The following is a 14,015-nucleotide window of genomic DNA, read 5'->3' on the forward strand; positions in this document are numbered from 1 at the left end:
CCTGAGCCTGCTTCCCCTGCTTTCCCCATTCCTTCCCAAGGAAATCACAATAAAGGTGCTGGCCTCCAATTCTCCCCTCTCCCTGTCTCCTGACTGACCCAGTGCTTCCCCATGCTGACCCCTGTGGCATGCATGCCCCTTTCTCTTAGGAACTATGAGTAATAAATAATTTCAATGGCAATTGTCTCCTGATCTGTTGGCCTCCCCGTAGCTCACATTTTCTATTAATACACTACATTTTAAAAACAACCGTAAACATATAAAAGGAAGCTCTACTCCACTCATTTTACGATAAATATAAAGACATGAGATATATTTTCCCCCCTATCTGAGTGACAAAGATCCCAAAGTTAGATAACATGCAATGCTAGTATGAGTGAAGAGACATTTATTTATTGTTGGTGGGAACATAAATTATTACCACCTCTATGGAGAGCATCCTGGCAATAAAAACAAAATGCCAAAATGCACAAACTCATGATATGACAACTCCACTTCTGGGTATAGATTCAAAAGAAGTGAAAGTAGGATCTCAAAGAGATATTTGTGCACCATGTTCAGAGCAGCAGTATTCACAAGAGTCAAGAGGTGAAAGTAACCCAAGTGTCCACTGACAGATGAATGGATAAACAAAACGTGGTATGTATATCTAATGGAATATTATTCAGCCTTAAAAAGGAAGGAAAGCCTGTCACATGCTACAACATGCAGGATGTTTTGCTAAGTAAAATAAGCCAGTTACAAAAGACAAATATTGTAAGATTCCACTTATATGATGTATCTAGAGTAGTTAAATTCATAGAAACAGTAAGTAGAGTGGTGACTGCTAGAGGCTGAGAAGAGGGGGAAATGAGAAGTTTGTTGTTTAATGGGAACAGAGTTTCAGTTTTGCAAGATGAAAGGTTCTGGACATTGGTTATACAACAATATAAATATGCTTAATATCTCTGCACTGTACACTTAAAACAGTTAAGGTGGTATATTTTATGATACATGTATTTTCCAACAAAAACTTTTTAAATGAGCAAACCCATTGATCCAACAATCTCACTATTAGAAAGTTGTCCTTTCATTATGATTATTACAGTATGAAATGATGCCTTGTATAAGGTTATTGACGCTCTAATTGTGGGAATAGCAAAAGATTGAAAATAACCTAAATTCTTAAAGCATGGTCCATTCATATATTGAAATACTACATACAAAGCATTACAATAATATACAAGTTGTATATCTGTGTGAAAAAAAAGCAAGTGTGTCTATTATACTACCACTTGCTCATTTGTGCGTTGACTTCTATAAGGCAATATGCAAGACCCAATAGTTCCCTCTGCACAGAAGGACTGGATTGTGGACTGGGGTGGGAGGGTGGCTTACTTTTTACACTATAATATTCTGCAACTTTTTAATTTTATACCATGGCATATTTTATGTATTAAAGATAGTTAAAAAGAAAAAAGAAAAACTAACCCTATGGCTAAAAAAACCAACAACATTATTACCTGGCTCTCTGATATTGTTCATAAACTTCCTAATATGGCTTGTGTCTCACTACTTGACCATTGAGACCTGATCTTGCTTGCCTAAGGAAAACCATAATGATTGTCTTGTCTTAGTTGAAGTTTCCGGTGTTCACTACTGCTGACTCATTTACTGGTGTTGCCTATAAATCCAGTCACTGGATAGCCTGATTCCCAATCCTACTCCCTTCTGCTTTATTCCCCAAAGAATCTACCCAGCAGACAAGGGTACCCTCTCCCCTTCCACCTATCTATAATAGATTTTAATTGAAGATGACATCATTTATTTTAATCCTTAAGCTTCCATCTTTAGTACCAAATATATTCCACATAAGGATGTTTTGGTCAACAATGAACCGCATATCGATGGTGGTCCATAAGATTAGAATGGAGGTGAAAGCTTCCTACCAGCTAGTAACTTTGTAGTTGTTGTAACGTAGTATTACTGTTTTGTGTGGGTCTCAGTCTATTGATAGTAATGCGATGGGCTAGAAATGCCTGGGGGCATTCACCGGGCCCTGGTGAACACCCTGCAGACATCTTCCTTTTCTAAACCAGTGTCACAACTGGACTGATTCTTGTGGTTCTTATTATGATTACAAGATGCCCTTCAGCAATAACCACTAGAAAACGTTGAAATAAAAGTATATTACAAGCCCTGGGGCACACAAGGCATGCCAGAAACCAGGGTGCACAGAGTGAGGTCATGGGCAGGAGAGAGAGAGAACACACAGGCCTGGGGGTCTACTGTTATTGGGGCTGAGGGTGGGGGCCTTTCTATTGGTGAATTTAAAACATAAGAGCGGGGATATAGAGCTCAAGAAGAGGGGGAAAATAGCTTAAATGGTCAGTTATCAAAATCAACCAAGATCTCAAAAAAGACCCTCACGGGTCTGGGAGGTGGGAAGAAGACCTGGCTCTCTATCTAGTGTGTGGCTGACAATGTGTTTATTGGAGATAGCCCTTGCTGAAGTGGATGCCTCCGCCATTTAAGTCAGGCACTTGCCTTACAAAAAGAAAAGCCAGCTGACAGGACTTATGCTACAACTGCTCACATGTTTGTGTAACAAACCTATTGTGCTGCCAGTCTTATAATACAGCACATACAATCACAACAATAGGCTCTACCGTCTAGGTTTGTGTTAAGTACACTCTGTGATGTTCACACAGTGAGGAAATCCCCTGACAGCACCCTTTGCAGAATTTATCCCTGTCGTTAATGGGTGCATGACTGTGGTTCTTGGATTACTGAAGGTACTATGCACATTCTTCACAAGAGGCCCATTCTCTACTGAGAGCCACAAGCTTACAAAAGTTAATTTGCTTTCTCTCTCAAGTGCTTTCTCCAGAGAACAAAAAGCCATCAATTATTTTTCCTAATCCTTATTTTAAAAGCAACATCTGTTCAGTGACAGCATCAGAGTTTAGGTTATTATTTTTAATATTTAATCAACTTGCTACAACGTTAGCTAAAGAAGCAATAAAAAAATAGAGGCAATTAAAACTTTGTTAAATATATAATTAAAAATAAACACCCCAGAGTGCACACACACACATACACACACACACAATAGGTCTACATTATGTTAGTAAAGTCAGTAAAGGAATTGAAAAAGAGAAAGGGAAATAAAAAAAAATTAACCATACAGACAGGGACAGTTGAGCTGAGGGCTGCCGCTGCATTTTCCTCTGTTAACTAGCCCCAAGTCTGGCATGTGGTCGATGCTCAGTATAGATTTTCAGAATGAGTAAGGGAAGGTAATCCCCAGACAGGAGGCAGAGGAACTGTCAATTCTTCTCTGTTCCTGATTATTAACACTCTTCTAACTCCTAATTGCTACTCATAGCCTGTGCAGACAGCATAGTTTTTCTGACAAGACCCCAGATTTCTGGCCAGAATCAATCTTCATGTTTGTTTGTGGTTTTTTTTCCATTTTGAATATGACACTGTAAGAATGCCCTAACATGGGACCTTCTTTTCTTTACCCTGAATACGTTTTCATTGTACAATTTTACTGATTGGATTTAGGGGTGTTAACCTACTTTGCAAAGTGCAAATGGCTTATATTCCTGTAATTCTAATATACATCTTTAATCTTTGTAAGTCGATATGAGCCATGTCAATACTCCAAATGTTTAAGTGCATTCCAGGCATGTACCAGGGTTTTTTCCCATACCGGATAGATTTTTATATTTCCACCTAACTGTCAGAGTTAAAAAACAAAACAAAACACAAAGCCTTTATGAGAAAATGGAACCTAAGTATATTGTTTAATAAATGATCCATCTGTTTAAAGCTTTTTGACAGTCAATCAAAATTCTTGCAAGTCTGCCTGGATGTGTGAAGGAAAAGCAAGAGAATGCAACAACAGCAAGATTTGTAGAAAGATTTTTAAAAGAAGTTTAGTAGTTTTTTAATGCATATCCTCTAAGTACAGCTATTAGTGAGGTGTGATAAGTAAGGGGACAGGGAGACTAAGGAAAAATATTTAAATAGAGCATTAAATATTTACCATTATTTTTTTCTTTTAATATACAGTTTACTTAAAAAGTCAATTTGTAAAATCCTAAAATAACAGTGTTTAGATGTGTGAATGTCAAAGTGAAGACCGCCAAGTGAAATGTGTGCTAACACAAAAGGCAGGAGCCTGGGTTCCATGCTTGGCTCTGCATCCACCCATCTGTACAACCTGTGGTAAGCCTCAATCTTTCAGAACCTTTAAGATGAAAACAATGACATCTCAAACCTCTATTCCTTAAGGAGTCATTGTGAAATTTAAATTATATACTTGATACTACACTGAGTGTAAGCTCCTTAAGAATGGGGATCTTATATTTTCATCTTTCTTTTTTTTTTTTAAATATATTTTATTGATTTTTTACAGAGAGAAAGGGAGAGAGATAGAGAGTCAGAAACATCGATGGGAGAGAATCATCGATCAGCTGCCTCCTGCACATCTGCCACTGGGGATGCGCCCGCAACCCAGGTACATGCCCTTGACCGGAATCGAACCTGGGACCCCTCGGTCCGCAGGCCGACGCTCTATCCACTGAGCCAAACCGGTTTCGGCATATTTTCATCTTTCTTACCAGTTACTTAATTAATTCATGTATGAAAGAAATAGAAAACTTTTTAATTATTTGAAAAGCATTTTAAATTTCATTATGGATTATCTCATGAAACTCATCAGTAACTCTATAGAAAGTCCAACCTGGAAAATTCAGGAAGCTATAATAGCCTCAGAAAAATCAGTATTTTTAGTAATTAATCTAAATTTTTTATTAAAAATCCCAAAATGTATTTAATCTATTACCAGCCTTACAAGAACGAAATGTATAAAAAGTAAGAAAATATCTTTTGAACAGGTGAACATCCCAGTAAAAGAGATAATTTTAAAAGTAGGGAATTAGTAAAGGATGGCAACATCTTTCCTTAAATACATAGCAGTCGACTGTGCTATTAAATATACATAAGAAACAATATGCAGTCTTTTCAAAGGGCAACATGAATACTATCAAGAACGTGCAATGACTAAATCTCCAGCCCAGGGATTTCATAGGAAACTCAAGATCCACATATTCAACATTTCCCTCAGACCTAATGCTTCTTCTGAATTCTCTGTCACTTATAGTACCACTAGAGGCCCGGTGAACGACATTCGTGCACTGAGGAGGATCCCTCAGCCCCGCCTGGGATCCCCCCCAGATCTCACAATCTGGGACCCCTCAGGGGATGTCTGCCTGCTGGCTTAGGTCCTTAACGCTGCTGCAGAGGTGGGAGAGGCTGCACCACCACCACTGCGCTCACCAGCCATGAGCTTGGCTTCTGGCTAAGTGGCGCTCCCCCAGTGCACATCATAGCAACTGGTCTTTCTGCGGTTTGGTAGATTTGCATATTAGGGTTTTATTATATAGGATATTTAGCCACTTTCTGAAATCAGAAATCCAAGCATCAATTTAGACTCTTTCATCTCCCTCACCTCCACCCTGCCACATCCATCCAGCATTTTATACTTCTGTAATATCTCTCCTATGTGTAGTCTAGATTTTTTTCCCACTGCCAACCCTTGATTTAGCCTCTCTCATATCTTATCTTAACCACTGCAATGATGTTCTAATTGGTGGTATGGCCGGAATGAAATGAGATAAATTTAATAAATATCTAAGAGAGAACTAACTGACTGAATACAGAAGGAGAACTGGGCTTGGCAGGAGAATAATGAGTTTACTTCTGAGCATGTTTAGTAACTTGGGAGTCATCCAGGTGAAGATATTCTAAGTATGTGCATATATGGGTGTGGGCAAAGCTTAAGGATAAAAAGCAGGTTCACAGCGGATGCCATGGAGAGGGATGAACTATCCCCTCTCATGTCCTACTGCCTCCAAAAAGCTTTTACCACATCAGCTCATCCTACAGTGAACAGATACATTCAAGAGATATTTAAAAGAGATATTTAACACCATAAAATTAAAAAAAAAAAAAGCAAAATAGAGCAGGGTCCAATTTCCAAGGGGACAAGAAAAGCCCGTGGTGTGCCAGGCTTATCATTAGGCAGCGGTGGCAGAGTTGGGGAGCAGGTGTCCAAGCACTGACCCACAGACTCCACTGATGGGAATTGTGTGGCTTAATTCCAAAGCATTACTTTGAACATTCATCCCAAACTGTGAATTAACACACTGTAGTTCTGCCCCGTTAGGACTTTATTGATTTTTATTTTTTCAGAGAGGGAAAGAGAAACATCAATGTGAAAGAGAAACATAGATCAGTTGCCTCACGCATGTGCCCCAACTGGGGATCGAACCCACAACCTAGGTATGTGCTCTGACCAGGAATGGAACCCGCAACCTTTTGGTGTATGGGTCAACTCCCAACTTACTGAGCCACCTGGCCAGCTCTTGCTGCTTAATGTGATCATAATGTCAGTGGAGAATTCTGAATTTTCTCCGAGAAGTATTTTATGATGAGATAATATTCAATAAATGTTTGTTAATGACTTTAGTATCAAGTGACAGGTAGAGCCTACAATCGCTGTAATAGTTGAGAGGTCAGAGAAACCACAGTGAGCTGACCGCTCAGGCAAAGTTTCTCAGGAGACTTGGAAATTGAGCCAGACTCTAAAAGATTAGACCAGATCCAGGGTTTGTAGAGTGTGGCCAATGCAAGTATTTTATTTGATTTTTCAGTTTGAATGGCACAGTTTTTCAAGAGGTGATGAGACTGGAGGATTTGTGGATATCCATGACCTTGCATTTTGCTTTGTGAAAATGTGCCAGTTTCCCAGGCATCTGAATATGAGAGACTTGCTAAGAGAGCAACAAAAGCAGAGGATCGTGAGGGTCTATGTGACTTACTATTTGCAAAAAAAGTCTGGGCACAAATTGCAGAGTGCCATGAATGCCATACTGAACACATTCTGTAGGCATGATCAGATGAGAGCATGACATCCATGCTTTGTGATTCAGTAGCACTGGGCCAGTTGTGCGACTGACATTAATAACAATAAATGCTGTAAGCAGCTTCTGGTTCTTGCAATGTGATGTCAAGCATCTGGACCTTTGGAAGTGGAATCTGACTGTTTCCTTTCAGTTGCCATCTGAACTCTTGCAATTCTGCAGATACCGCTTCTGTTTATATAACTGAAGGGGGATAGCTTGTACAAAGTAGGTTAAAATTTTTTGTAAGATTCATAAATCTTAGAGGAATGGGAAAAGAATTAGAAAATAAAGTTATAGATGCCAATGGGAACAATCTCAATGGTATTTATTATAAAAATAAAGACGTTTAAAGCCAATAATTCATTTTAAGTTTTGCTGACTTGAGGAACAGTTCACATGCAGAAAAATTACTGATGTAATTATTGATGTGATTTTACTCAGTAGTTTTATAATTCTTACAAGGGTAGGTAAGATAGTTCTTTGATGCTATAATCTAAGGTATCTACTTCATCAAGGGCTGGTCATACCTAAGAATTAATAACTATAATTTATGTATACATGTGTATTGAGAGACTGACTCTTTTTATATTTAACTAGAGGCCCGGTGCATGAAATTCATGCACGGGGGTGGGGGTGTATTTTTAGTCTGGCCTGTGCCCTCTCGCTCCTTACCACTCAGCTTGCTGCTCCTGAGCACTGCAGCAGAGGTCAGAGAGGCTCCCACCACCACCACTGCACTCGCCAGCCATGAGCCAGGCGGCACTACCTCTGTGGGAGTGCACTGACCACCAGGGGGCAGCTCCTGTGTTGAGCATCTGCCCCCTGGTGGTCAGTGCGCATCATAGCAACCAGTCATTCTGCCATTCGGTTCAATTTGCATATTAGCCTTTTATTATATAGGATAAGTTGTTACATTGAAGATCAACATGAAGGGGATGTCCTAAGTTCTCTTTTGACTTCGCAAAACAAACCTTTCATGCTCCTTTACCTGTAGCTTAAACAAATGGACTATGATTTTTATTGTTAGCATACCTTTAGTAGAAATAAACTTTAGTTTAGCCTTATTTTTTGTTTGATAGAATTATAAGGGTATGGTGTAAAATTAGAAATCCTATTGCAAAGTTGGGCATGTGATGAATTTTAGCAGAAATAGAGAGCCCTGCTCACTTAAAAATATTAAGACTAGAGATATGAACTCATAGTTTTAAATATATAAAGATTTAACATAGAAATAGATATAAATTTGTGTGAATAAATATAATCATGCATCTCTTTTCATAGTTCTGTCTACTGAGAAGCCTTAGAAGCAATGACAAACTAGTAGCAATGAACATACCCAATATTAGGTCTTAGTTTTCAAATATCATTCTCCACTAAAAGGAACAAAGGGTCCTTTGAGAAATGGCTGACTCCAGGGTTGGAGTAAAGAAAATGCAAGATGAGCCTGGAACATATTCTTATGACATAATAAAGTGCACAAAGAATCAAATCTGGAACAATTGAAGCATCAAAATGAGTAATGACAGTGAATAGAATAAGAATTCATAGTCCATATACATAGCTTAGATAGATAGATAGATAGATAGATAGATAAGAGAGAGTACTTTCTTTCCATTAGGAAGCCAACTAAGAAATGTAGAAGCAATGATGGAATTAGAAAATCTCCCTTTGGCAATCATAACAGTGATAAATTGACTTGGGCAAGAATCATCAAGAGACATAAAACTAATAGGTAAAAATTTTAGGATACATAAATAGTCTTAGAGTATCTCCTCAAGGTGAATATTAATTTCAAACAGAAAAATAATAACTTTACAGAGGAGAGATCTAGAAGTCATCACCTTAACTATGTGATCTAAGTTAACACCACCAGTAATGGGACACTTCAATACGGTATCATGTACTCCTGATATTTATTATATATAACATAAATATTATGTATGTGATAATACACACACACGTACACACATGCTCAACAGTCATTGTGATAATTGTTTAAAGTATTTACATCAATAAAATATTGGGGGGGGGAGATTTAGTTTTGTGTCTTGGTTTTGAATAAACTCTTTTTATTTTAAGGTTTTTTAGCTTATTTTCATTATGACTGTTTATTAAATTTCTTAGATGTTTTATTCAGTTATATTCACATAGTCCAGTATTAAACCATATCCTAAAGTATAACTCTCAAGCATAACATGGTAACAGTTGCATATATGGGCAATATCTTTTTAAAAATCCTCCTGTATGGGTATTTCCTAAATGTTCATCCCTTTTTTTAAAAGTCAGACAATGAGAATATATATCACTAGAGGCTCGGTGCACAAAATTCATGCGGGGGCGGGGGGGTCCATCAGCCCGGCCTGCAGCCTCTCCGGGACCCCTAGGGGATGTCTGACTGCCTCTCACAATCCAGGACTGCTGGTTTCTAACCACTCACCTGCCTGCCTGATCACCCCTAACTCCTCTGCCTGCCTGCCCCTAACCACCTCTGCCTGCCTGATTGCCCCTAACCACCTCTGCCTACCTGCCTGATTGCCCCTAATTGCTCCCCTGCCAGCCTAATCGCCCCTAACTGCCTCTGCCTCACCCCGCACCAGGGACCCATGATTCCTTCCTCTGGACAGCCGCAGGCACCCGGGACCTGGGCTGGCTTCGCCCAGGCTGCAGACACAGGCGCTAGCACCCAGGACCACGGGGTGGGCAGCTTATCCCTCACCTGGACCACAGCCTGGCTGGTCCCCATTCCTCTCTCGCAAGCTCATTTGTGCCTGGCTGGTCCCCATTCTTCTCTCCCCAGTGTTGAGTGTCTGAGCCATTACAGTGTGATGGCGTGAGGTTGTGATGACCACTTGCATATTAACTCTTTATTATCTATATTAATAAAAGGGTAATATGCTAATTAGACCTGGAGACCTTCCGGGAGACCTTCCAGATAAAGCCATGGTGGCGGGGCTGAGGCAGAGGCGGTTAGGGGTGGTCAGACTGGCAAGGGGGACAGTTGGGGGCAAGTAGGTCAGCATTGGGGGGCAGTTGGGGGCAAGCAGGCTGGCAGGGGGACAGTTGGGGGCAAGCAGGCTAGCAGGGGGGGCAGTTGGGGGCAATCAGGCAGGCAAGGGGGGCATTTGGGGGTGAACAGACTGGAAGGCAGAGTGGTTAGGGGCGATCAAGCAGGCAGACAGGTGAGCGGTTAGGAACCAGCAATCCCGGATTGTGAGAGGGATGTCCGACTGCCAGCAGTTGGACATCCCCCGCGGGGTCCCAGATTGGAGAGGGTGCAGACCGGGCTGAGGGACATCCCCCGTGCAAGAATATCGTGCACTGGGCCACTAGTATAGAATATTCCACCTTTTGCTTCTCTGCTGAAGGAAACATTAGGTTTCAGTACTCTGTTACCGTAACTACACTTAGTTAGGTAAACATGTATTCTTTGTATTATTATAGGTCTTTTATCTTCATTTTATGGAAGTAAATGTAGTATATCAATAATGAAATAAATCTCTTTTACTTCATTTACCAACCTTTGCAAATGTACTTAACTGGCTGCATATATACAAATATTTATTATATTATAAAAGTATCAGAACCTACACTACTGCATTACTCCAGGATTATATGACAAGCTCTTCAAAAGAAGGTAGAAACTATTTTATTATTCTAAAGTGCTCCAAACTGTACATATTTCCCACAGGTTATTTGTAATATATTATTTTGATAATGATATTAGCTTCCTCTGACCTTTGAGGTAGATGATTCAGGTCTTACTATGGTAATATATAAAAAGAAATAAATATACCTCATGCAGACAAATGAAAGCTGGAGTTGTAGATAAATCAACAATCCGCTCATCTCGGATGTTAATTGTGGGCACTAATGTATGAACAGGAACACTTCCATCCTTTTTCTCTTTTTCCTTTTTCTTTTCTTGTTCTGTGTCTGTGGTACGGTCTCCCATTTTCACAATTCTAAAACAAAATTATTTCATATTCAGATATTTAGGGATGTCTTCACTTATAAAGTAAAATTAATGGAAAATAATAAAAGCAAGCAAAACTCAACTGGTTTAAGCTATTCTCCAATGGAACTATATAAATCAGGAAAGTCAGCTATTATAATCATGTTATTATAAAAGCCTGTTTGTTATAAAGATACTCTTCATTGTTACACTCAAATCAATAATTCTAATTTTAAAAAGTAGATTATTGTTGCATCAACTGGAAAAAAATACATATAACTAGAATGTAAGCTTCATGAAGGCAGAAACCTAATTTTGTTTACCGAGCATTGTCGTAGGCATTCAATTACTATTCGTTGATTGGGTAAATAAATAAGCCTTCATCCTTAAATTACAACACAAAGTTTATTCAAAGTTTATGGAAAAGTAAAACCAACACCCTGGGATGCCCTATACTACCTAAGGCATGCACCTGAACACCAGGCCACCAGGCTCAATGCTCAGCACCCACACTGCCTGCTATGGCCACAGCGCGAGCCTATGCTTGTGCGCACTGCCACCTGGCCTACCTCTGCTGCTCATGTGTATGTTCAATTGTCCTATCAGACTTCACTTTAAAAGCATAAGCTCAAAAATCAAATCATTAAAATATCAAGATGGTGACACCAGAGCATGAAAGTAAATGCTAGACCCTTCTAAGAGCAGGTCATATATCACGGCACAGGCCACACACCTATGGAGCCAGCTCTGTGTACTGGCCATTGATTGGCTCATGTGTTCGAGTGGACTCAGAGCAGTTTCTGAAAGGACCCCTGTCTTGGCCTGCAAGGTCTTCACTGGCCCACTTTGGTGCATTGGGATGGCCGTCCTTCCAAGAGAGAGCTGATAAGAGGCCTCCATTGCACAAGAGAATGTCAAGTTAATCATCTGCTCTTTTCATCTCTGAAATATATGACTTTACATGCAAAAGGAGAGTATACCTGTACTCTTCTCTTGCTAAAGAAGATAATTCCAACTGTCAGAATTTTTTCTTTAAAAAAAAATTAAATTCGGGGGCTGACATTGGTTAACAGAATTATGTAAGTTTCAAGTGTACAATACTATGTCATCTGTATATTGCATTGCGTGCTCACCATCCAAAGCCTAGTAGTCTCCATCTGTCACCATATATTTAACCAACTGTCATAACTTTAAGGTCTGGATCTTCTGGTGAACACACATCATCTCTCAGGTCCATCTTATCAGATTAGCTGCTCCGTGGTCATAGGGATCTCCATTCTTTTAATATGGAAAGCATATTCTCTAATATGAATTGAGAATGCAAGTAGGCTCTGGTTCCTTTATTTACCAAGTGGCCACAGGCATGTCATTTATTCATTATGGCTTCCTTCCTTCCTTCCTTCCTTCCTTCCTTCCTTCCTTCCTTCCTTCCTTCCTTCCTTTCTTTCTTTCTAAAATGGGAGTAACAGTAACTAATTTTTCTGCTTCATAAAGAATGTATGCCAGCGATTTTCAACCTTTTTCATCTTATGGCACACATAAACTAATTACTAAAATTCTGAGGCACACCAGAAAGTATATTTTTTGCCGATCTAACAAACAACAAAAAAGGTATACTTTTGATTCATTCACACCAGATGGCTATTGTTATGTTGACTGTTGCCATTTTTTAAAATTTGACTATTTGCAGGGGTCCTCAAACTACGGCCCATGGGCCACATGCAAATACAAATACTGTATTTGTTCCGTTTTGTTTTTTTACTTCAAAATAAGATATGTGCAGTGTGCATAGGAATTTGTTCATAATTTTTTTTAAAACTATAGTCCGGCCCTCCAATGTTCTGAGGGACAGTGAACTGGCCCCCTGTTTAAAAAGTTTGAGCACCCCTGATTTAAGGGAAGAGAGGTCAATGTCCCTGACTAAATAGTCAAATACTGCATATTTTAAAAATTCTTGCGACACACCAGTTGAAAATCACTGACATGTGCAGATTAAATGTGATAATGCCTCTGGGCTGCTAGCTTCCATTCTCTATTTCTGATTTTCTGCCATAGCTATAACTTACACATGCACTTGTTTTCCTCTGCCCACTACAAAAATACGTCATAGGTGGCAGCACATACTTCTATCAGAAGGCACTAAATGTCAGGTTGTCTTAATGTGATATTAATAGATATTGATATCACTTGGACTTTCCCTCCTTTAACACACATATATTTTTTTTCCAATGACATAAAGCAGTTTTTAAAAAGAACTTATTATTATTAAGGCATCACAACACTTTACATTTGATAAGTAATTACAGTTTATTGTCTAAATCTTCAGGGAAAGGAAAATTGATTATATATCTAGATTTGTTGGTGTTTAATATGCTAAAATCTGTATATTCAATTACATAATGACTATCCCAGAAATATATTTCCTTCAGAATGTTAGACCGTGCCTGTTATTTTTTAGCTTTTTCTTTAAGAAATGTTTCAAATATAAACAAAAGCTGCAGAATAGTATAATGAATCCTCATGTACTCATCAACCAGCTTCAATAAATAACAATTCATAAGCAATTTTGTTTTATCTAAACCCTTCTACTTCTCCTCACTACTCTCATTATTTTGAAGCAAAACCTAGGTACATAGATATAATATATCCTGAAGAACACCATAATAATATACAGAGATAGTCCTTATTCTATTTCACACCTGCATAGCACTCCTTTGCAGACATGCACCACAAGTTATTTAAACAACTCCCAATTTATAAACATACGGAATGTTTCCAGTTTTCTGCTATTATAGCTTTGCAAAGTATAGTTTATCTATTTATTTTTAAATATTTTTAAAAGGCTCTTAGAATTTTTGAAATCAAGATGGCATTAACTTTGAAAACTGAAGTTAAGGTAACCTTCTTAAATCACTGCACCTTTAAATACGATACAACTTACCTAGGCAACAAAAGACAGATATTACATTGAATTTGTGCAAATCCTCATTCTGCTGAAATTTTAATTTTCTATTATCTCAAAACATTCTAAATGTTTTAAAACAGGTAAAACTTTTATCTTACATAGGGAAGCAACTAAAAGACACTATGACCGAGTTCTGATAGAC

General features: G+C 38.7%; 1 protein-coding gene across 1 annotated transcript in view; it reads right to left on the bottom strand.

Moving 5' to 3' along the window:
• CCDC146 (coiled-coil domain containing 146) overlaps window positions 1-14,015 on the bottom strand; it is a 114,314-nt gene that overhangs the window by 84,517 nt on the left and 15,782 nt on the right. Inside the window, exon 2 of the mRNA XM_059712752.1 lies at window positions 10,750-10,918. Within this exon, the coding sequence (XP_059568735.1) occupies window positions 10,750-10,908 (159 nt within the window). The 5' untranslated portion in view covers window positions 10,909-10,918. The remainder of the gene's footprint in view (window positions 1-10,749; window positions 10,919-14,015) is intronic.

The sequence above is a fragment of the Myotis daubentonii genome, chromosome 10, assembly GCF_963259705.1.
Source record: "Myotis daubentonii chromosome 10, mMyoDau2.1, whole genome shotgun sequence".
Lineage (NCBI taxonomy): Eukaryota > Metazoa > Chordata > Mammalia > Chiroptera > Vespertilionidae > Myotis > Myotis daubentonii.